Source organism: Temnothorax longispinosus, chromosome 4 (genome assembly GCF_030848805.1).
Source record: "Temnothorax longispinosus isolate EJ_2023e chromosome 4, Tlon_JGU_v1, whole genome shotgun sequence".
Lineage (NCBI taxonomy): Eukaryota > Metazoa > Arthropoda > Insecta > Hymenoptera > Formicidae > Temnothorax > Temnothorax longispinosus.
The window spans coordinates 11,412,445-11,437,181 of record NC_092361.1 but is presented as its reverse complement, the minus strand read 5'-3'; the positions used below and the strand labels follow the sequence as shown (position 1 = coordinate 11,437,181).

The 24,737-nt window shown below is 35.4% G+C and overlaps 1 protein-coding gene across 6 annotated transcripts in view; it reads left to right on the top strand.

The window, feature by feature from the left end:
- Positions 1–23,947, top strand: part of Zip102b (Zinc/iron regulated transporter-related protein 102B) — a 30,926-nt gene extending 6,979 nt beyond the window's left edge. For 5 of the 6 annotated variants that reach the window (XM_071775440.1, XM_071775438.1, XM_071775439.1 and 2 more), the window contains 4 exons: positions 21,184–23,020; positions 23,121–23,271; positions 23,362–23,425; positions 23,525–23,947. In XM_071775440.1, coding sequence (XP_071631541.1) covers positions 21,184–21,432 — 249 coding nt within the window. In that variant the 3' untranslated portion in view covers positions 21,433–23,020; positions 23,121–23,271; positions 23,362–23,425; positions 23,525–23,947. The remainder of the gene's footprint in view (positions 1–21,183; positions 23,021–23,120; positions 23,272–23,361; positions 23,426–23,524) is intronic. The other variant, XM_071775441.1, reaches the window with a different exon arrangement.
- Positions 23,948–24,737: the final 790 nt, after the last annotated feature.

The following is a 24,737-nucleotide window of genomic DNA, read 5'->3' as shown; positions in this document are numbered from 1 at the left end:
TAATTTTGCACTGACTTAAAAAAACTGAAAGGAATTCTTAAAAGTATTATTTCATATCTTTTAAAGCTTCTTTATTTTTTTTTTATACTTCTTTAGTGCGTTATTCAATTAATACGAATCAAAAATAATAATTTATTGTTTGCTTGTAATTATTAAGTACGTATATTTTCTTAATGCTCCGTACCCTGATGTTCTAACGCGATATTTTATGTACTAAAACTTTCCTGGAGGATTGATCTATAGGACAGTGAAAACCGCATCCGTCCAGTAGTTTCAGAAAAAATCGTGAACATTCCCATGTACATCATACTCGTTGAATTGAGAACCTTCTTTTTGAAGTCGATTAAAAATATGCTAAGATACCATGGAAAAAATAGTATGATTGAACACTTCTGTCTGAATATTTTATAAAAAGTATTATAACATTAAATATTATTATATTACATTAAGTGTTAAAAGTATTGTTACATTACTACTAAAAAATATTATTTTTATTTTATTATTTTTATTTTTGCAATTTAAAAATTTAATAAAAATTTTGATCCATTTTCATGTTTTAAAAAATATTATTGAGGTGTAAAGTCTGTGTTTCTCGTTTTACAAAGCACGTTAAACGAAAAATTTTTACAGAGCTTAACTATATTCAATGTAAAATGTATTAAACAAGATTTGTCTGATATTAAAGAGGAAACTTTTAGTTTCGTTATAGATGGTGCAACTACAGGTCAAGTAATAGTCAATTTTATTTTTTAAATAAAAACTATTTTTTAATGTTTTATGCGAAAATAGAAGTAAAAAGAAATATTTTTTATTTTGAACATTTTTAAAATTAAATACAAATTTTTCGAGATAATTGGTAGATATTAATGCAAAACTGAGAGAGATAATATATTCATAAATTGTTATTTTCTTATTTATCGACACATCGTGATATTTTAAATATTATAAACTTTAAACAAACGGAACACAAACAACGATATTCTTCTTATTGTATATCAAAATCTTTTTTATGACGCAAAATACACAAAATATAAAAAATTAAAAAAAAAACGGAGAGATTAGCGTTATACTGCAGATGTATCAAATTTAAATATTTTTATAATATTGTATACCATTATTGTTCCTTCTCTTCTCTTTTTTTCTTTCTTTTTTCTCTATCTTTACCTTTCTCTCTTTCTATCTCTATTGTTCTGACATTTTCTCATTTTCTATTCAACAAAATTTTCTTTTTTTCTTCTTCTTTATTTTCTGTAAGTTTCCTACCTTAAGCACGAGATATAAAACACATGAATTTTTAAACGTATACACTAATGTTCATTAATTTCAATACACCTCTAGATTTGTTAATTTTTCTGTAAAGGATAAACTATGATACGTTTAGTACAGAAATGAATGCATTTGCTGTTATAAACACTTTCAACACTTGCATGGATCGTATTTTTATATGTTATTAATATAAAAATTTTTTAAAACTGTAATTTTCGAAAAAACGGCTAACAACCAGATACATAGTATCTGATTCCTGGAAATAAAGAAAATACGCACGCAAAGTCACCTAACCTAACCTGATCTTGCGTGTGTATTTTCTTTATTTTCAGGGATCAGACATTATTCGGCTGTTAGCCCCATTTTTTCAAAAACTACAGTTTTCAAGGATTTTTATGTAAATTATATATAAAAAGCTTGTATTTTATTTGATGCATAATTATTAGTATTTATTAGTTTGAGGAGAAAGCTTTATGAGCGAAATGAAATAGGAGCAATGGTAGCGATCTGTAATGATGAGGAAGCAATGTGCAAGTTTCTAATTTGCACACTTTTTTTTATTTTAAATTTAACCTTTTTATGAATTGAAAAAGGGTCATCTTAGTAATACAAGTGGGATTTTACAATTGACGCAATGTCAAATTGATATTGACTTTGGAATTCAGATTATATGGTTTATATATGGACTTTCGCATATGGATCTTTGATCGCGTATAAAACTGGATGTAATCAACCAAATCGTAAAGAATTATACATGAAATGAGGGTAGAAAAGACTGAAGAATATAATAAAATTAAAAACAGCCCGATATCTTAAAATTTGCGGAAGTTAGAGCAACCACAAATATTTCTACAAAAATTTGAAATTTTCTTTAAACAAAAAACCGCTTTACCGATCATTGCCAAATTCAATCCCAACCTTCCTTACATAATACTTTATCGATTAAAAAAAATGCATCCCGATATCTAAAAAATTACGAAAGTTAGAGCATAAACGGACATTTCTATGTAGATAGACTTTTTTATTTAAATCACGAGGTAAGTTATTAAATTTTACTTGATAACTATATTAAATAAGTATTTGACATGATCTAATTGTATCCATAATCCTGCATTTCTACTATTCTCTTTAACCAAGGTTATAATTTTAAAATATATAATTAAAAATTCGTCATTTATTGCATATTCCCGCAGGGTTCGCAATCTACTACCAACACTATCCTTCTCCTCTCACTTTAACCCTTTGGACCAACGGCTTAACGTCTCTTTTCGAAAGACGGAGCCCAGTTTTCTCCGCACAAGAGCCTATCTTGCACGGAGGGGCGCAGCTATCGGAAAAACATTCCATGCTTCATAGCTCTAGTGGATTCGAACCTGGTTCCTCAGATTACGAGTCTGGCGCTCTACCACTAAACCACACTGCCGCCCTAAATATATAATTATGATAGATACATTTTTGTAATATTGTACGCTCGCCGGGCGTTAGCCACTCTCTCGCTCTTGCACACACTCGCGACGCGCACTCCGGCACTTGCTCAATAAATAAGGCTCGTTATTTATATAAAAGGAACTCGTTTAATGAAGATTCGTTTGTACACGGAGCTCGGGTTAACACGTCCGATCGTGACGGAAACCCGGAGCGAAATCTGACAGACGTAATTATCAATAACACAGCCGTCGCTATAAGGACGATTCGCGACTTCTCGCTACGGGGCGACCCGCATGAGCGCACGGAACGGGCGTACAGCACGGGCGTAACAATATAAATATCTATTTTTATAATATATACCTTTCTCTTTATCGTTCCTTCTTCTCTTCTCTTTCGTTCTCTCTTCTATACCTAATTTTTTCTATCTTTCTACTCTTATCTTTCTGTCGTCTCCTTACTTTTTATTTAACAAAACTTTCCACTTTCCCTTACTTTCTTCTCTATATCTTTTTTAACTTTGTGTTCTTTAAAAATATATATAATGAAGAATGCAGTAATTAATTTTTTTTAAATAAAAAATAAAAATTTTTTTAAAATAAAAATTATATATTATATATATATTATAATCCCATTAACCTCGCGTACTAATCCCACAAGATGCGAGCCGTTATCCTGTCATCATCCATCACAGCTCACTGCATCATCAGCATCGCGAAACTCGCCGCGCAAACTCGACAGCTAATCAGATACACGGAAAAACGGTAATAATGCACGCGATATATTTGACTCCAAACAAGCACTTCTTGCGTTTCCATGACTTTTTAAATTAGGGATATGGATAAGGAGGATGGAGATGGATGGATGGATGGATGGATAGATTGCAGGATCTGCAATCTATAAGGCGTGTTTAAAAAATAAGAGCCAGTTGGTTATTAGGAGAAACCAATTAAGATATAAAAACTGTGCGGCAAACTATCGTCAACTATCACTATTTCATGTTAAAGTATTTAGCGAAGGAAAGTAGACGTAGGAGTACGTCAACTGTCACTATTTCATGTTATAGTATTCAGCGAAAGAAGAATACTTTAACATGAAATAGTGACAGTTGACGTAGTTCTACGTTGTTTTTTTGCGGCACAGTTGTTACTGTGCTCGTTTTTTTAGTTCAAATTTTCATCTATGAGACCCAAATTATTAGCATATAATTGGTTTTCTCCTAGGAAACTTTATAAGTTAAATAAAATGATGTAGAAGCAATGTGCAAGTTTTTAATTTGCGTTTGTTTTCTTTAGGTTAAAAATTTTTTGGAAGTAAAAAATACTAAATTTTTTTACTATATTTCCTTTTAAGCATCTTTTTTTTAATGTGGGGGAAATCCTATGGATACCCTTGTTCCTCGGTAAAGGTCCATGTAGCGGCAATGTGCAAATTTCTAATTTGCGTAATGTTTTATTATTTTGGAAATTTTTTTCTAATTCCATTATGTTCTTCGATCTTTCCTACGGTTATTTCATATATAATTCTTTTAAATTTGGAAGAGATAATTTAATTTACTTTTAAGAAATTTGTTCCTTTCATTAGAGTGAGGACGCAAATCTTCCATATCCAGGTTCGTAAAAGTGGCTTTTATTTAAATAGATTATAACTCTAAAAATATTTAGTTTTGAACACCGTATTTTAAATTGACATATAATATGTGAAAATAGCAATTTAATTTGTCTTTTTTAAATTAAAAATTAAAGATAAAATAATAAAAAACAAGTTTCATAGACGTGATCAGTTTTTTATACATTAAATCGAAAAATATTTTCTTAAAAAATAAAGTTTGCATTTATTAATTGCATGGTTTTGATGTATACTATATTATACTATATTATAATATACTACTATATTATACTATATTATACCAATCCCACTTATTTACAGTAAATCAACTTGTTACCATACGCAGTAGTTAAGGGGCATAAATTAAAAGCAATGTGTAAAATTTCAAATGACACCCGTCAAAATGAGGAAACAATATAAGCTAATTCTAAAATTTCTTTTTTTTTTAAATGTGTCCTGAAAACATATGAAAAAATTTGTAAAATTCAGTCATCAATTTGAAGAAAATCGGTTTTGAAAAAATTAAACCAATTGCCCTCCCCGAAAAATTATAAAAATTTTGGTCCCGGTTTCAACCAAAACAGTCAATTAATGAATAAGTAGTTTTTTCGTTGTAAACCGATTTTCATGAAACCGGTACTAAGATTTTTTAAGAAAACAAAGTTAAATCTTTAAAAAAATCAAACCCATCATCGCCATCCTCGAAAAATTAGAATTTTGGAATCGGATCTTAGCGGGTGGAATACATACAACACATAGAAACATTTATTAAAAATTATGATTTTTCGACGTTTTAGAACATTCTGAACACATTGGCATATTAAGAAAATCAGTTTTAAAAAACCAGCAAAATAAATTGCAAGAGCATTTAGCCCATATTGAGAGCTTTCAAAAACATTATAATAAGGTATATTTTCCTTTATTACTTTTCGAGAAATATTAGTGTTGCATGTTTTCGTTACAAGAAAACGTTGCAGTCGTGCACTCAAAGTTACCCCATCCTCTTCGGGAAAGACGTAGTTCTACGTCAAAAAATTGTATTATTGGTAGAGAAATATTTATATATTTATTTTTTTTTTCTACATAATTATCAGTTTCTTCCAAATACTTTTTGTATCGGAGCACCAACTTTTTAATGTTCTCTACATAAAGATCTACCAGTTGGGAATTTAGGCAATTCAGTACTGTTACTTTTCTTCAAACCATTATCAAGCTACTTTTTAAGAGACTTATAAAAGGGAACTTTAAAATTACTCGGTATAATGTTACAGCTGTTTAGATAGTACTCGAAAAATTTTTATATATTGTAAAAATATTGAATTTTTTTACCCTGTGCAGTGTGACACACTTTGTATTATTGAAAAAAAAAAACATTTTCTAACATATCCCATATTTTCCTTTATCTTAAGAAGCTAGTTTTCAGCGGTTCAAAAATAATAGAAATTAAAAGCAGCGGTATTGAATTGGCTAAACTTCCAAGCGCTATTTTTACGCAATAGATATAAAATAGTACCTCACAAGAAGTGGTTTATGTTTAGAAAAAGCAATGACTATTAGGGTGGAGCGAAAAAAATTTTTTTTGAATTTTATAACGTAACTAGACGGAAAAGATGTGAATATGTCTAAAACTAATATCTGTAAAATTTCAACTTGATCGGAGCTCATCTTCTACCTCCAACTTTTGTTTCAAAATTTCCCATGTAGGAAAATATCCGTTTTTTGGCCCACGTCAGAATCGCTTTAAACTGGTATTTTCTTCCTACCGATGTAGCTCACAACCTCCTAGAACCGTTTGTCGTCCGAGCAATTAGAGGCTGAAAAGGGGCAACTTGAAATCTCAAAAATCAATGGAGTTTTTCACATGGTGGTAGTGCCGGTCTCATTTCAGCATATCATTGTTGGGAGGGAGGGAGAGAGGGGGAGGAAAGGAGGGGGAGGGAGGGTGGGAGGTAGAAGGGTGGGAGGGAGGGAGGGAGGGAGGTAGAGAAGAGAGAGACAGAGAGAGACAGACAGAGACAGAGAGTGACAGAGAGAGACAGAGAGAGACAGAGAGAGACAGAGAGAGACAGACAGAGACAGAGAGTGACAGAGAGAGACAGACAGAGACAGAGAGAGACAGAGAGAGACAGATAGAGACAGAGAGAGACAGAGAGAGACAGAGAGAGACAGAGAGAGACAGAGAGAGACAGAGAGAAAGAGAGAGAGACAGAGAGAGAGAGAGAGAGAGGGAGAGGGGGAGAGAGGGAGAGGGAGGGAGAGGGAGAGGGAGAGGGAGAAGGAGAGGGGGAGGGGGAGAGGGAGAGAGGAAGAGAGGAAGAGCGAGAGAGAGAGAGAATGACGGGAACCAGACGAGAGGAACCAGGTCTGCCTCCCTCTCCCTTTTTCCTTCCTTTTCCTATCTCTTTTTCTCTCTTCTTTTTCCTCCCTCTCCCTCCGACCCTTATTTTTTCTCTTTTTCCTCCTTTTACCTCCCACCCTCTCTTCCTCCCCCTCAACCTTTTACTCTCCCTTCCCCTGCCTCCCTCTCCCTCCCACTCTCCCAACAATAACATGCTGAAATGAAACCGGCACTACCACCATGTGAAAAACTTTAATTGATTTTTGAGATTTTAAGTTGCCCGTTCTCAGCCTCTAAGTAATTGCTTGGACAGCAAACGGTTCTAGGAAGTTGTGAGCTACATCGGTAGGAAGAAAATACCACAGTTTGGAGCGATTCTGACGTAAGCCAAAAAACGGCCTTATTGACACCCCTCCTTTTCAGCTGCGTCTTCTTTTTTAATTTTCAAAATTTTGCTTTTAGTAAAATTTTCAAAAAAAAGTTGGAGGCAGAAGATGAGCTCCGATCAAGTTGAAATTTTACAGATATTAGTTTTAGACATATTCGCATCTTTTCCGCCTAATTGCGTTATAAAATTCAAAAATTTTGTTTTTTATATACAAGTTCGCTCCACCCTAATGACTATGTAGAAAAGTAAAGTTGATGTTTTTTTTATCGGTAATAACATTTTTTTAAATTTGTTTATTTAATGCTCAACTGATCTTTATTTGAAATATATTTTGTATCATATGTAGATCTATGAGCCGCTGGAGGCTCAGGCGCGTATAATTTGTAAACAATACCTTTCCATGTCACCTATGAGGTACTATTGTTGACACATCTTTTTTTGAAATGGTATCCCTAGTAGGCTTAATTCACTGCATGAAACGACCCTATAACTAATTGAATAGAAGCCGAATTCAATAATTATTGAAATAAAAAAAATTTAGGTTGGATTTCGAGATCTTTTACAAGCGAAAGCGGGAACATTGATCTGCGTATTGCACGTAGCAAGCCGCCTAAAACGGAGTGAAAAATTGTTGCCGATGTTAATCGATTACCGACATGCAATATGCAGGTCGATGTTCCCGTTTTCGCCCGTAAAAGATGCCGAAATTCAGCCTGAATATTCTTTATTTCATTAATTATTGAATTCTGCTTCTATTCAATTAGTTAAAGGGTCGTTTCAGTCATCAGTGGATTAGGCCTACTAGGGATCCCACTTAAAAAGAAAAAAAACTTATCAACAATAGTACCTCATGGGTGACATGAAAAGCTATTGTTCACAAATTATACGCGCCTGAGCCTCCAGCGGCTCATAGACCGCGCGGGTCGACGAGGTAAGAAGAATAGCGCTAGGCGGAGTGCCGAGCTCTGATCTAATCTCCCGGGAAAAAAAAATTAGATCTGTCGAGATATGGACCAGATCTGGCTCATCAGATCTGGCCAGATATAATTTGATCTGCAAATTGTCTCTATTTGGCCAGATCTGAACAGATATAAGCAGATCTGACCAGATATAATTTGATCTGCCGAGATGTAATTATTTACCGAATGTATCCAGATCTGCTCAGATATAATTAAAAATCATGAAGGGATGTAAAATGCTATAAAACCATAAATATATCGATACAAAATTGTGTGCCACTTTATTAAGTATAAGCGTGGACTCCGATACAACTGATATTCGATGAGGTGTACCGAACACTTGATTTATATACCGTTCTTATACTATCGTTTGTCATATTTCAAATACGAGAAACGGATCTCATCAGATGCCATCTATCGGACGATCCGACATTTGCATAAAGGCTGTAACAAAAAGATCGGGACACTGGATTATCTCGGAAAGATGACGTTTTCGGAAGAAATGTTTTGCACAAAAGTTGTAGGGTACCAAGTTGTCCATTATGCGGTGATATTTGTGTGCGCGTGTGCGCGCGCGCGCGCGTGTGTGTGTACTACACACATTCTATCAAACATTTTAATATCAAAGTCATACTTATAAACCAATAAATATTGTTAATATCAAAAAACTCTAACAAAAACTTTAATATTTATTCAATACTACTGTAAAATTCGTAATTTATTGCATATCCGGGCAAGGTTCGCAATCTACTACCAATACTATCCTTTTCCTCTCACTTTAACCCTTTGGACCAACGACTTAACGTTTCTTTCCGAAAGACGGAGCCCAGTTTTCTCCGCACAAGAGCCTATCTTGCACGGAGGGGCGCAGCTATCGGAAAAACATTCCATGCTTCATGGCTCTAGTGGACTCGAACCTGGTTCCTCAGATTACGAGTCTGGCGTTCTACCACTAGACCACACTGCCGCCCTATTTAATACTACTTATTTTGTACCAAACCAGCAAAAAAAGAGGCATATATTTACTTTCGAATTTCAACCGAGTCGTACATAATTGGATTTTTGAGACTCGATGCTACTTATGTTCGCACTGTTCCGTAGCGACTACAGGGTCCCCCTAGCGGCAAATGGTAGGGAAAGGACCAAAGTTTTTTTTACGCCATAGAGCCATCTTTATAATGTCAATAACCCCGCGATGCCAGTTACTCGAAAATTTGGCTGGATCTCTCAGACCCGAAAAAGTCTTTCTAGGGTTAATTATATTCTATTGCCTACCGCTAATTTATTATCAGATTTTATTTACATTTAATAATATCTTGACGCTAATTACGATTATGTTTTTCTATTATTTATATTAATTAATAATTTATTTTACGTAATAAATATATCTTAACAGTTGCTTAAGCAATCGATATATTTTACACTCCTTTTGTAAAGTAATAACCAATAATTTTGTTGTCGTGCCGCACCGTGAGGTCGTTCTCAGGGCCGGCACCGTTCGTAGGATCCGCTGGGTGGAAGAAAGAACAACACTCGCGAGATTCGTGTAGCAGTGGTTTTTAATAAAGTAGATATTTGATGTAATACACTGAATGGCCTTAGTTTCACTACCCTGACTTGCGGGTGTAACAAAGTGTATAATATGTAATAATAATAATAGATTAACGCGGTACGTGCTCGGAATCTGGACTGCAAGCCGCTTATCGGAAGGGCGGGCTTTTTATCGCGCGGAGTCGCTTCCTCGTTGTCGACTCAGCTGTCAGCGCTTTTGCTTCCGGGCTCAGGTCAGTAGCCTGGCGACCTGGTGAAGCCCGGAATGCCACCGAAGGTGTATTTGGCAATAGCCGGAACTCGTGCGCTGGCAGCTCGGTGTCGCAACGAGGCCAACTCGGCTTCCGCATTACAACAATTTTAAATAAAAAAATATGTCATCGCTATTTGGTGATTGCATCATTTAATTTTATTAAAAGGAAGTAGAAGCTGTAGAAGCACTCAGCGGCTTATCATTACTATCTGGATATAAACTATCTAAAGCTATCCTGATTATTTCTTGTCCAGCAGTCATGCACAGGATACAATAATATTTTTTCGGGATTGCCTTTCGTCCGCCATGTCTTATTACTTATTTGCCGTTCGGAAACTACTTACACTCGGGATACGCCCTACCCCCACCACTACTCACCCGAGTTTACCCTCAGGTAGCGTTTTCGAACGCAGCCTTAATGTGGTTTTGAAGCCAATTCAATTGTACGCGCATTAAAAGCACGTTATTGGGATCTGACATGAAGGCGAGGTTTAACCAATATGGCGCCGATCAGCTCACAGTTTTGGTGGGCTTCAAATGCTGTGTTATAGTCTGTTATTAAAATGTTAATATTTGTTCGCGAAATCGCTGATTAATCCCGGCGATGGAAGCGGGATGAGAAGGACGCGCGTGGAAGGTGTTAACAAATTATTTCTTTAATTTATGTGTAACTCAGAACACAGTCTGAGCCGTCTTTAATGCGTTAAAAATGTACAATCTGACCTGGGAAACGATGAGCGGTGAATAAATGAGAAGTCTTTAGATTGTCCGTGAGTACGAGAGGCAATTATATTAATTGCCCTCCTCGTGGTGATTAGCCCGTGAGCCGGTGAGACACGTGGCGGTCGGCACTCGCGCACGTGTGAGCCTGATTCGTCGTGTCGATGTACCAGAGTTGGACGAGCGGTCTCTTTAGACGTTAGTAAAGTATCTCGGCAGCTTCAATCACTGCGGTAGGCACTTCAATTCGTATTCACAAATCAAATGCACAGAGTACACGTCGTACGTCTGATCACTGCGCGGCCATTTGTACGACTCTGTGTGTCGCGAGGAAGAAGTTGGCGATGAGCGCGCCCGTGCTTGCGCAAGTTGCGGCAACTTCCGGCGATCCGGCCCGTCGATATCCGATTGATGCTGCCATCTGATCGGATGGCGCAGTGTGATAACGGAATTTCGAACAATAGAGTGCTTTTACTTTTGACCACCAGATGTCATGGCGACAAATGTCAGGTCCCAATACGCGCATTAGCGCTTCTTGGGATAGTAATAGGTTGGCCAATAAGTCCGTGCGGTTTTTTACTTATAAATGTTACTTATAAATAACCGCACGGACTTATTGGCCAACCCAATATATACGCATCAAGGCGCATGCGCGGAAAGGATGCTTTTATATACTTATTTTGTACATAAGGATTACCAGACCCTTATACATAAGAAGTTAGCACCCCAGTAATATATAGATGTCTGTGGTCATTTTCTATACCGACCTTGCGATCATGTACATGTTGCGTGCGCAGCAGTCTTCTGCTCCCGTTGTTCTCTTTTCCTTCTGTCCTCTTGGCTTTCCTGCACGTTACATGTGAGGTCTGACCGTTGGCCAATACTCTCGTTCACGATATTCGTTTCGATAGATTGAAAACTCAATCGTTTCAGAAATATAAACAATTTTGTATTACTACCATGACTGACTAAGTAGCGATTTTTTATAAGTGTTTCATATGTTCTCGTTCCATTTCAATGCACGCTTGGCATCTTCTTCTTACAGAGTCGCAAACTTTCTTGAAAATTCCAGGTTTTTGTCGGATTATTTGACAAGCACCCTGGAAGTTCACTTCCAAGTCATTTATCGGCGAAGAATAAACTATGCTTTTCAAATATTCCCATAAAAAAATTCAAGAGATTTAAATTGGTGATCTTTTATAAGGCCCATCCAAATATTTAACGAAAAATGGTTTTGGTGGTTTGTTTGAATAAATGCATGAGGATTATCTCTCTCTAATGCCCATAGGTATATGATTACTATGGAAAGGAGGATGTTAAAGTCCGAATTTTGGCTCCTGTGGAACTTTAGTTGACCGTAAAAAGTTGTTGTTTGGGACCTACGTGAACAAGAGAAAAAAGTTTTACATCCTAGAAATGCGGGAAACATTGATTTTACATCGAATTTTTTTGTGAAAACTAAATATTCTGATACCACGCTAAAATTTTTCATGAATCGGATGCATTGCGAAGGTTTTTTTTTATTATAATTGATATTAATCCTTTCAGTACGTCCATTATACTGCTCGCTGCGGCCGAGCAGTGACTATAGTCACTGTCCACATGCTGCTTACTGCGGCCGAACAGTGACTATAGTCACTGTCCACATGCTGCTGCTCACTGCGGCCGAGCAACTTGAAGTGTTAACTTGAAATGCTTCTGTTGATAAATTTTTTAAATTGTTTTTGTTATTGAGTTTTATTACATATAATGAGTTTTATTACATATAATAATTGAAGGCGTTGAACGTCAAGTACTCTATAAAATAAATGAATTACCTGATTTTATTCTGGCAATACAAACATTTTGGGTCGGCCATCTTGAACCCGCCATGTTAGATTTTGACGTAGAATTACGTCTTTGTCGACAGTAAGGGGGGGTAACTTCAGCTACAGATGCACGTTTTCTTGCAACGTTTTCCGCGAATTACTCATTTGTTAATAGACCGAATTTTAAAGAATTATATATGAAACAGGGGTAGAATTTTCCGGGAATGGCGGTGGTGGGGTTAATTTTTTAATACCGATTTTTTTTAAACCGGTTGTGTAGTTTTTTTGTTATATTTTCTAAAATAATAATCGTAGAGTAATAAACAAGTTGTCATTTGATAGCTTATATAGTCTCATTTTCTTTCTAAAGTCTAGAAAGTCTCCAAAAGGGGTTACCGATATTTTTGGAAGCCGGTACCGAAATTTTTTCAATTTTTCGGGAATTAATTGACCGAATCTTAAAGAATTGTATGCGAAGTAGGGGTAGAATTTTCCGGGGGTGCCATAATGTGTACAGTTTTTGTTACCGATCTTTTTGGAAACCGGTTTTTTTAATTTTTCCAATTTTTCGGGAAATAATTGATTGAATCTTACAAAAGAATTATATATGAAGTAGGGGTAGAATTTCCCGGGGAGTGCTATAAAGTGTACTATTTTTTGTTACCGATCTTTTCGAAAACTGGTTGCGTAGTTTTCTATGCCAATGTGTTTCTTATGTTCTAAGACGTCGAAATATTGCATTAAAAAAATGCAAAATTGCTAATAATAAAGAGATTACAGATTTCTGTTTAAAAAAACAGCCAAACTTACCAAAATTTCTATAACTTAAGAACTAATCAACTAAATTTTAAAAAATTATATATGAAATAGGGGTAGAAAAAACTGAAGAATATAATAGAATTAATAAAAATTGTTAATAATGAAGGGGTTATCGATTTTTATCTAAAAAGATAGAAATTGGTAACCCCCTTTTAGAGAGTTTATAGATTTTAGAGAGAAAATGAGACTATATAAGCTTTTCTTTTTTCATTTAATTAATGGATTCGTAATCAGCATGTCTGAAAAAGCGCGCTCAGACTCATTTTGATAAAATATTTGAATGATGCAATCTTACGTACAAAACTACATGTCAAGAATGTCATTTTTTATTCGTCATTTCTACATTTTGCTATTTAGCCCAGTAGCTCGGTAAGTTTACCCTGCAAAAGGTCGGGTAGTTTTGATTTTTGGATATGTTTTATACTTTGGGGTCTTAATGAAAAATTCAAGTTTTCGACCTTGGCGCACTTCCGCTCGCGCCGCTATCTTGAAAAAATGGACCACAAAACCGGTTTTTTCGGAATATCTCCTCACCAGTAGGTATTTGGGCAAAAATAGTTATTATCAATTTTGTAGAAGATATAATTGCCTACAACTTTTGTCTGAAACATTTTTTTGTATATCTAATGGATAGCAAGCTTGTTAGGAACAAGCCCGTGCACGAGCCTGGCCTCTTGATTTAGATAAGGAAGGAACAAATGACACGAGAATATTGAGAGATATTATCAAAGCGCATGAAAACGGTTAACACATGTTGTCGCAAGTAAAGTTATTATAAACGAATCGTAAGTGTTACGCATGTACGCACCGTAATGTCATTAAGTGAAGAATATAAGTAAATATCTATTGGGAGATATTTTCAAAACGGCAAGCAAACGGTTAATATATATTATCGCAGATCAAGTATTAGAAACGAGTCTTAAGTGTGAAGCACGTACGTATAAGAACGGAATCAAGTGAATAATCTAAAGGTCTCGTGTTTATCACGTAATATCAATCGCACAAAAATTAGCAATTTACATTCTTTAATTGTTATTGAAATAATTGCAACTGCAAGAAAAGATTATTGAATATATTTAGACTGAGCTCAGTTTTAGTAATTGATTCGACATTAAAGGTTCGCGGCTCTTCTATAATTGAGGAAGTATCCCTCTTAACTTGCTCTCGAGATTTATGCAAGTGAGAATGGTCACTATGAAAGTATCGGGGATCCTTCGTGTAACGTTAGACGGGCGTCTAACTTCCTCTCTCAAATAGACCAAAGCCGGTTACCTTATAATTGAAGCTCTCCTCAAATATGACATTCAGTTAATTATTAAAGATTGCAATGACCAAGCCAAGACCAGATCTCTCGATGTTCCTCAATGGCTGCTTTCCTCGTGTCAGAAAGGCTTTCCAGAACGTTCCACAATGGCTGCTTGACTCAAGCCGGGGAGGGTTTCCAAATCGGTCCACAATGGTTGAATACTGCAACGAATGTCCTTCTATCTCTTGTTGGGCGTTCGGAAATATTATACACTACCGCCCCGATAACAGGTTCTTATAGTCAGAACGACTTTCGCAACTACGTATCTCGAATATTAATTCGCTCGAAAGAATGTACTCGAAAACCGATCTTAGTAGACGGACACGACTTTACTCTACGACTGCCGGAAGACGAATGCTCGCTCGCCGGGCTGCGCGCCCCTCCTGACATGCTCACGCACGCGCTGTGTAACACTACGCTCGCTGCTTCTCTCGCCCGGGACGCAACGCGGTCGGCGTCTCGCGCGCGTAGTAATACATGGCCTACGCTGAACGCGCGGCCTGACCTACCGCAACACAAATGCCACAGATGGCTACTTCTACACAATTTCTCTCTCTCTCTCTCTCTGTTTCGTTCAACTTTAAACAAAGTTACAGCACTGTAAAGTGGAGCAAATTATTAAAAATATCACAAAAGGCTCCGTTTTAAACATATTCGTAGGCTGAAAATATTTTACGTATATTTATTCTATTTAATTATAAATAAATAATAATTAATTTATATGTTCAAGTTGGCGCGCAGTATTTATTGGAAATAGTATTAAAAATTCACACGAAAAATTATTTCGCGAGAAAAATCATCACATGCCTCGGTGATCGAATTGGTGAAACGCCCGCACGGTATGAGGGAGGTTCAGGTTTGAATCCTGGTTGAGGTGATATTTTTCGCAATAAATTCATTACAGTAATATTTGGAGGGAGGAGATGTTAGATACGATGCGTATCAGCATCAAAAATTAAATCGATTATCGTTTTAAAAATATGTAAATTTACTGTTCCTACAAGCATACTGTGTTTCAAGACCGACAATTCAGTTGGCGCGCAGTATTTGTTGGAAATAATATCTACTAAAAATTCACACAAAAAATTATTTCGTTACTTAGATCCAAAAGCTCGGACTAGACGGCATTCTCACATTATATCGATTTTAAATCTTAGAGTCCTATTACTATTGTTAATAATAATAATAAATTTATATTAATAGAAATTAATAAACAATAATTATAATAAAATATGCTTAAAAAGGAGCCTTTTGTGAAATTTTTAATAATTTGTTCCACTTTACAGTGCTGTAACTCGCTATCTATTGCATATACGAAAAAATGTTTCAGACAAAAGTTGTAGGGAATTATATCTTTTATAAAATTGATAATAATTATTTTTGCCTAAATACCTACTGGTAAGGAGATATTCCGAAAAAACTGGTTTTGTGCTCCATTTTTTTAAGATGGCGGCGCGAGCGAAAGTGCGCCAAGGTCAAAAACTTGGATTTTTCATTAGGATCCCAAAATATAAAACATATCCAAAAATCAGAACTACCCGACCTTTTGCAGGGCAAGACCTATTTTTTTCCCCTGCTACTGGGCTAATTTGGATAATAGATTCGTGATCAGAGATTTCAAAAACCTTTTGATACCAATTATAATAAAAACACCTTCACAATGCATCCAATTCATGAGAAATTTTAGCGTAGTATCCGAATATTTCGTTTTCACAAGGAATTTCGATGTAAAATCAATGTTCCCCGCATATCTAAGATGTAAGATTGTTTTCTTGTTTATGGTTCCTTGTGGATCCCAAACAACAATTTTTTACGGTCAACTAAAGTTTCGCTGAAGGGCCAAAAATCGGACTTTTTTAACATCCTTCTTTGTAATTCCATTTTGCAGCTTTATCAGTAAATGCAAATTACGAAATACGGATTCAGTGTACATTTTCCGAGTAGCTACTGCGAATATTGGGTAATTATTCACTTTAGGAGAAGCACCTCCGATGACCTTGACCTGACATGTTGTGACCCTGAGTAACTTTTCGTTATAACTTATTCGTCGCTTATTGCTTATTTAAAAGTTATGAACAAAAAAAGTTCAAGAAATATAACAGTTCGTGTCAGAGTTAAGAGAAGTAATTTATTGATATACGTGTATGGACAGTACACATATAGGCGAAGAAGAGACTACCGCAAACAGGGGTGAGTGGAGATAGACCTCGGTGGAAGTTGAAAACCCGAACCGCACAATGAGATTAAGGGCGACCTCACCGATTTTAATGGCCTTGACATATGTTGTCTAGAGGACATAATCTTGAGTAATTTTTCCTTACATCTTAATTGTCGGTTATTACTTATTTAAAAGTTATTAGCAAAAAAAGTTTGAGAAATTTACAAGTTTGTGTCAGTGCTAAAGGAAGTAATTTGCTGATATGTGTGCATAGACAGTACACATGTAGGCGGAGGAGGGGCTACCGCCCTTTCCCCGCAAGCAGGGGTGGGTAGGGTTGGACCTCGGTTCGCGTGGAAAATTGGAAACCTAAACCGTACAATAATAGACCTTTGAATAGATTGAAGCAAGGTTCACCTCATCCCACCAATCCTGCTTATAAGGCAAAACGAGGTCTATTATTGTACGGGTAAGGTTTTCAACTTTTCACGCTAACCAACGTCCACCGCCCCACCCACCCCTGCCTGCGGGGGAGGGCTTTTCTCTCGCCTAAATGTGCACTGTTTATACACATAATAAGAGAAATAGGATCGACGATATACAATCAATTAGAATCAAAAGCCATGCGATCAAAGCTTAGGTCTTTGACAGCCTTATATTAGTTACTGTATACATATATGTCTATATATATACATATAATTTTTCCAACAAACTGCGCGCCGATTATTTGTCGGACTTAAAACACAGTAATTGTTAGAATTAAAAACCCTTCTCTCCCCGGAATTAAATTGACTCGATTTAATTATCTAATAACTGTAAAGAAAATTTATTGCGAAAAATATTACCTCAGCCAGGATTCGAACCTGGAACCTCCTTCATTCCGTGTAGGGCGTCGTACCAATTCGACCACCGAGGCATGTGGTAATATTTATCGCAATAGCCGGTTAATAGTAGTTTGAAACGTCTTTCTCAGGCGACGTGAATAATAATAAGAGAAATAGGATTTATACACATATATCAGCAAATTACTCTTTTTAACACTGACACAAACTGTTATATTTCTCAAACTTTTTTGTTCATAACTTTTAAATAAGCAATGAGCGATGATTAAGTTATGAGGAAAAGTTACTCAGGGTCGTGTCCTTGACAACATATCAAGGTCATTGGAGGTGCTTCCCTTAAAGTGAATAATTACCGAATATTGTACTTTTGCTTAATAGTCCGATGGAATGAATACTTGCACTCGTTGGATATGGTATGGATAAAGTAACTGCTCATGAAGTGTTTTTCAGACAAGAGGAGCACTAACTTATATAGCATTGGACATTTTGGTAAATGTTTACAATTAGGGCCCCACCTCCGATGACCTTGACCTTGACATATGTTGTCAAGGTCACCCTCCTGAGTGACCTTCAGAAGGTTTTAGTCGGGGGTCGCTTCTTATTAAAAAGTTATAAACAAAAAAAGTTTCGAAAATATAGCAGTTATTTTAAGTACTGAGAGGCATAAACGACTAATATTACGTTTTTCTTTAAAGCAGAGAATACTTTATTTCGCGAGAAAGTCGCTGCTTTACCAAAACACAACATTTAAAGTAGTAAATTGTTGATAAATTGAAGTCTTTTTGTTAAAGCAGAGAATACTTACATTGGTTAGATGACGCGCTTTAAACAGTTGAATACTTTTAAAGCGCGTCATCTAACCCATGTGACATTTCGCATATTAACTTTCCACGCATGAAAAATTCACGCATACACTTTCCACGCGAACCGAGGTTCACCCACATCCCCCCCCCTGCTTTCGGGGGAGGTGCGGTAGCCCCGAAATAGTTCACGCATACACTTTTCACGCGAACCGAGGTTCACGCACACCCCCACCCCGCTTTCGGGCCGGTTTGCGTGAAAAGTGTATGCGTGCACTATTTCGGGGCTACCGCACCTCCCCCGAAAGCAGGGGGGGGTGCGTAAACCTCGGTTTGCGTGGAAAGTGTATGCGTGAACTATTTCGGGACTACCGCACCTCCCCCGAAAGCAGGGGGGGGTGTGCGTGAACCTCGGTTCGCGTGAAAAATGTATGCGTGAACTATTTCGACATATATATTAGTCATTTATGCCTTCCAATACTCAAAATAGCTGCTATATTTTCCAAACTTTTTTTGTTTATATCTTTTTAATAAGAAACGACCCCCGACTAAAACCTTCTGAAGGTCACTCAGGAAGGTGACCTTGACAACATATGTCAAGGTCAAGGTCATCGGAGGTGGGGCCCTAATTGTAAACATTTACCGATATTTTTCTTACATTGGTTTCGGAATTTTCCTGCCCTTAAAATGCAAATCTTTTTAGCGTTCTATGACAATACAGATCTAGGCCTTTTGGAGTCCCGATGGCGAGTTCCAAATGAACCTGATTTACAAAGACATGGGTAAAGACAAAAAAATGTATGTGAGGGAACTCTTTGATTAGGAAATTTTTTTGCGTAAAGACGTTGCGCAGCTGCAGCATTTCCATTACCATGACCATACATAAAATGTATATCTGCATTAATTATTTCTTTTGATTTGAGTATGCGTTGACATTTTCAACACGATACTTCGTAACTGTGTAATCACCAAATAGATTTACAATCGCTAATAGTATAATGACAACTGAACGATTGCTGGTGAAATATTTCTAAAGTATGTATGGAAATTGAATGAACGCGGTTCATTTAGAACGCGGTTTGTAAACATCGAGGTAAACTTTCATATGTGACATATAAAAGACAGTCATGGTAGTTTGGGAATAAGTCGTGCGTGAAAGGATTAATTGATTGATCTCTTCAAATCTGTCTCTTAATACTGTCTTAATACTTAATACTTAATACTGTCTTTAATCACGAAAGTTTCTAAGTATTTACAGTTCACGCGGATACGTCTTTACCCTAGCGAGTCGCAGTGTCGAATGCTTGTCTCTCTGTCCCCGGGATCTCGCGACAGTTTTCTCCTCTCCGGACTTCGTGTCCTTCGAGAAGTCGCTCGTCACGTCTCGTTCGGTTTAACGTTAATAATTATTGTTTGTGTCTTGCCTTTAACGTTTCCGCTTATCGTTACTTATATTTATGTTTTCCGATCTAACGTCTTTCCCTGTTTTTCGACCTCGTTATTTCTTACTTCAAGTTGTTTCGGCAGTTGTATGACGATATAATCGCCACAGTAGTAATATATAAAATTGTTTATATCTCTGAAATGTGTGATTTAGTTTTCAATCTATGTTTACTAAAACTTTTTTACTCTCAGTACTATGTGTACCATATAAATATACTATCTACCATATAAATGCTGAATGCTTTTTTAGCACCCTGTATATATATATATATATATATATACTATATATATATATATGTAGGTCTAGAGGTATGTTCCGGGACTGTTTACGTTTTTTGAAATGTACAGTCCTGGAATATAACGCATATATATGTAATCAGATTCAAAAAATTGTCCCGAAACGTGCCGTAGGACATGAATTTTTTCCAGGACAGTCCTGGAAACTGCCAAATGTCCTGGAATATACCGATGTAAAAAAATAAAAGTCCCGGAACATACTTCCGGACCTACATATATATATATATATATAGTGTTTCAAAAATATTGATTTATTATATAAAATTTTACATTTTTAATTATTTATAATAACTATTAATTATTATGATTAACTAGCTTTTTCGCTAAAAAGCTCTTCCTTCTTTTCCCCGAATAGTAATATAATCTCCAAAAAATTTTTTTTTCAAGAAATTAAGGGACCTTTTTTAGACAATTTTGTATGGGGGCCCTTTGTCCCCGGCCTCAGACCCATTCCCAAAACCCTCTACGGTCTAAGTTAGAGTATCATGAGATAATATACTAAATTTGGTTGTTCTAATTTGAAAACTGTGAGAGTAAAATAATAATATCACAAATTAAATTGATCATGAAATTCTAAACGCAACTGATGCTAATAAACATTCTTTCCCAGCAGATCTTTTCCCTTCACTTCGACCCCTTTCCAAAACCTTTTACGGGTTAATTTATTAGACAGTAGACGATGTTTTTCCTCGAATAGTAATATTTACCCAAAAAAAATTTTTTTTTGAAAAAAGGGATTTTTTTTAAACAATTTGGTATGAGGGCCCCTTTTTTTATTTTTATTTTTATTTTCTTATATTAATTTATTTTTTATCGACACCATCTCCGAAAAATTAGACAAATTTTGGCACCGGTTTCCAGAAAATCGGTCCATTAATGAATGAGTAGTTCGCAGTCAGACAGACAGACAGACATTAGAAAAATTTTGGAACCGGTTTCCCAAAAAATCGGTAATGATGCGGTTCTCAAAATACGTCTATGGTCTAAGTTAGAGTATCATGAGATAGTATACCAAATTTAAGTTGTTCTAATTTGAAAACTGTACATTTGCATAGCGGACAAACATACATACATACATTCATTTTTATACATATAGAGATTATTATAACTGATAATTTATAATTCTTCCATTATCATTTCTTGTACTATAGAGAATAATTTTTGAATTATAAATATTAATTATAACTTTTGTATCGTTTCAGGAAGGAAAAGAAACACTGAGCAGTGTCAATGCAACTGGTTTGGCTATGTTGTTTAGTGCTGGAACATTCCTTTATGTAGCCACTGTACATGTTTTGCCAGAATTGATGACACGAAGCAGTAATTATTCGCATGTGCCAAGCGGCGAGGGTACGACGCTCTCTACGACTGGACTTAAAGTTAAAGAAATATTATTCTTAGTAATAGGATCATTCTTACCTGCTTTGATTACAACTGGACATCATCATTGACCAAATGAAGTATTATATAAAGATATTTACATATGTAAATGAAAGTTTTTATCCTAATTTGAGAAATTCTTTCTTTAAGATAGTTTTTATAATTATTTTAAGATATAAAAAGTTGTATCATATTATATACAGATCGATATACTAAAAAATACGAGAATTATTTGTAGATGTGTATTTCTTAATACGATTAAAATATATTTTTTAATTAAATTTAATCCCAGCTTTGATTTATTAAATACTTTTCAAAAATCTAGCATTTTTATCAAAAAAATTTAGAAACTTGCACATTGCTTCCTCATCATTACAGATCGCTACTATTGCTCCTATTTTATTTCGCTCACAAAGCTTCTCTTATGAGGAAGCTTGTATTTTATTCGATGCATTAATAATTATTATTAGTATTTATTAGTTTGGCTTCTTTATAGAGGAAGCTTTATGAGCGAAATAAAATAGGAGCAATGGTAGCGATCTGTAATGATAAGGAAGCAATGTGCAAATTCCTAATTTGCACACTTTTTTAATTTTAATCTTTTCATGAATTGATAGAAAGTTAGCTTAGTAGCACAAGTGGGGTTTTAATCAACGCAATGTCAAATCGATGTTGATTTTGGGAGTTCAGGTTACATGGTCCATATATGGACTTCGTATATGGACCTTTAATCGCGTAAAAAGCTGGGTCTAATCAGCCAAATCTTATAGAATTATATATGAAATAAGGGTAGAAAAGACTGAAGAATATAATGGGTTCGGGGAGACGCTATTAGCGACCTCATAGAAGTTAGCCGGACACAATTTCGACTTATAACATTTTTTTTTTACGAATCGATTGTTAGTCGTTTGTTATTGATTGTTAGACTAATTAGAACGTTTGTTAGTTAACAGTTTTTACGTAATCACGAAAATAATTTTTAGTGTTAATTTAGCCGGTAAATATAGAATTCTTTACAATTTTCGGTTCAAACCGTGGTCAATCGATGCGGAATCGTTTGTTAGTTCCGAATATACTAATTAAAACGTTTGTTAGATCACGGTTTCGCTAAAAAAAGCGAAAAACTGTATATCGTTTAGCTGCCGAAGAGTGGGGGTGAGACGTAGAATATGTAGTGTGGTTTCGGAACGCATTACGTAATAGGGTAATTCTTCAGTTTAGCTACAGCAGCACAAAAAACGATGAATTTAGGCTCATTCGACGCGTTTTTGCACGAAACGACCCAATCTGGCAGAAAAAAGTGTCGTTCTGCTCCGCGACGCGAAATATTAAACGTTAAATTTGACAGGAATCAGGTTATGATTCCTGTCATACCGACGAGCTGTAGCGACTACGAACTAGAGTCCTATATAAAGAGAGAAGCGCAACCGAGCAATATATATAGCTACTACTCGTCGACAAAATGGCTGCCTGATATCACGTGATATTCCCCTTCTCTTTTATCTAACTGGCTCTTTAGCTCCAGAAAAACGGAGTTCTGTGGCTGCGTTCGCGTTCGTTTTGACGCTTTCAGCGCTATAAGTATCATTCTGTCCTCGTCGCAGATCGAATATCAAACGTAAAATGTGGAGAAGCAGAATGACGCGTGGCTCCGTGTATGTGAGTGTAAAAAAATCGAAAGAGGTTTTCTTTGATTAAAGGGAGGAGGGAGGTTATGTTATACATAGGCTATACCTTATACCTTTTTAATTTATTATAGATTGCCGTTTGAGTTAATTAACTAAAACCCTCAGTTGGAGACACGGTGATAGGCTTATCCCGAACTTAAAAAAAGTTTAAGTTAATTATTTGTAACGTGGAGTCCCAACGTGCTGCTGTTCGTTAATATTTTGAGTTGTAACAAATTTAAGGTGAATATATATTCATATAAAAGTAATTTGATCACAGAAATTTTAATACTGACTTAATAATAAACTGATTTATTTGATCGTAACGTGTAGAATAATTTTGCGAAGATCCAAGAGAAATCCATACACTATTGACAGAATAATTTTTGTGATTAATGTGAGTATTTGTTGCTAATAAAGTGTCACTTGTTTCTTTAAGTCATTGATTAAGTACTATCTTTGAAGATTTTAATAAGTAATTATTTTACATTTCCAGATCAACAATGGAGAAAGACTCGTTGATATCAAATAGACCAGCATATTTGGAACAACTGAAAGAAGAAGCAAAAAGAAACTCGAGAATTATAAAAAAATTAATAGCCGAGAACAGTGTAAAAGATATGAAATTGGAATATCTAATTTACCAATTACTGTTATTAAAGTTAGTTCAGTGAATACCTACTTTTGTGTAAAAACAATGTTTAATCGATTGATTTACAGAAACAATTTCTACTGAAATCCTTTTAGGCCCGGTTACACCAACCTCTTGGTAAGCTAACTGATAGTTAAATCATATGTCTATCTTTGTCTAATGTGAAGGAAAAACATATGATTTAACTATCAGTTTACCAAGAGGTCGGTGCATCCGGACCTCAATCAGATAAAATTTAAGGATCAAAATAAAAGGATCAAAATTGGATTATGTATTTTATTCCAAGATTTGTAATATTTATTTGTGTAAGTTTAAAAAAAAAATTGTGAAAAAATAACATAAACATACTGTTGCATGAATATGATTAAAAGTAAAAATATATTTATTTGCAGTAAATATTTTCAATTATTTATTTTAATCAATTTTCTGTTAAAAAGATTCATTTTTTATAATAACTTTGCTACTGTCCGCATAGCTTACACTCTTGCTACTTTTGTTGATATTATTATTAGAAAGTTGTTGTTTTCTCAATAAGCCATATTGTTTTAGTCTAGATCGAAAATAGCATCGTAGTATTTTATTGCAAATTTTGTGACAATTTGGAATAGAAGTATTATTCCATACATACTCTAGCCCATTCACAAGGTACTCAAGTACATCTGTGTATTGAAATGAAGTGGTATGATCACGGACCTCACGAAATGTTATTTCTGCTTTTATAATGGCCTTGAAGCACTCATCAGAAACCATTATTTGATGAGTATCACCATCATTCTCCTTAGAGAACATGACATATTCTTTTAAAAGCACAATTGTACTCATAGGATGCGGTTCTGAGTTTTGCCACCTGACAGCAATATTCGTAAATTTCCTAAATTTTGTCTCCACTTGGTCTTTAAAATACTTTTGTCGGAAATTTCCGAAGAATACGACCTTGGCCATATTTTGTCAAGCATCCAGGTATGCAACATTTGTTGTAACCTCCCATGATGTACGATGCACAGATCACATTATAAGATTACATCACTCAAAGCAGGAAGAAATCCCGTCTTTAAAA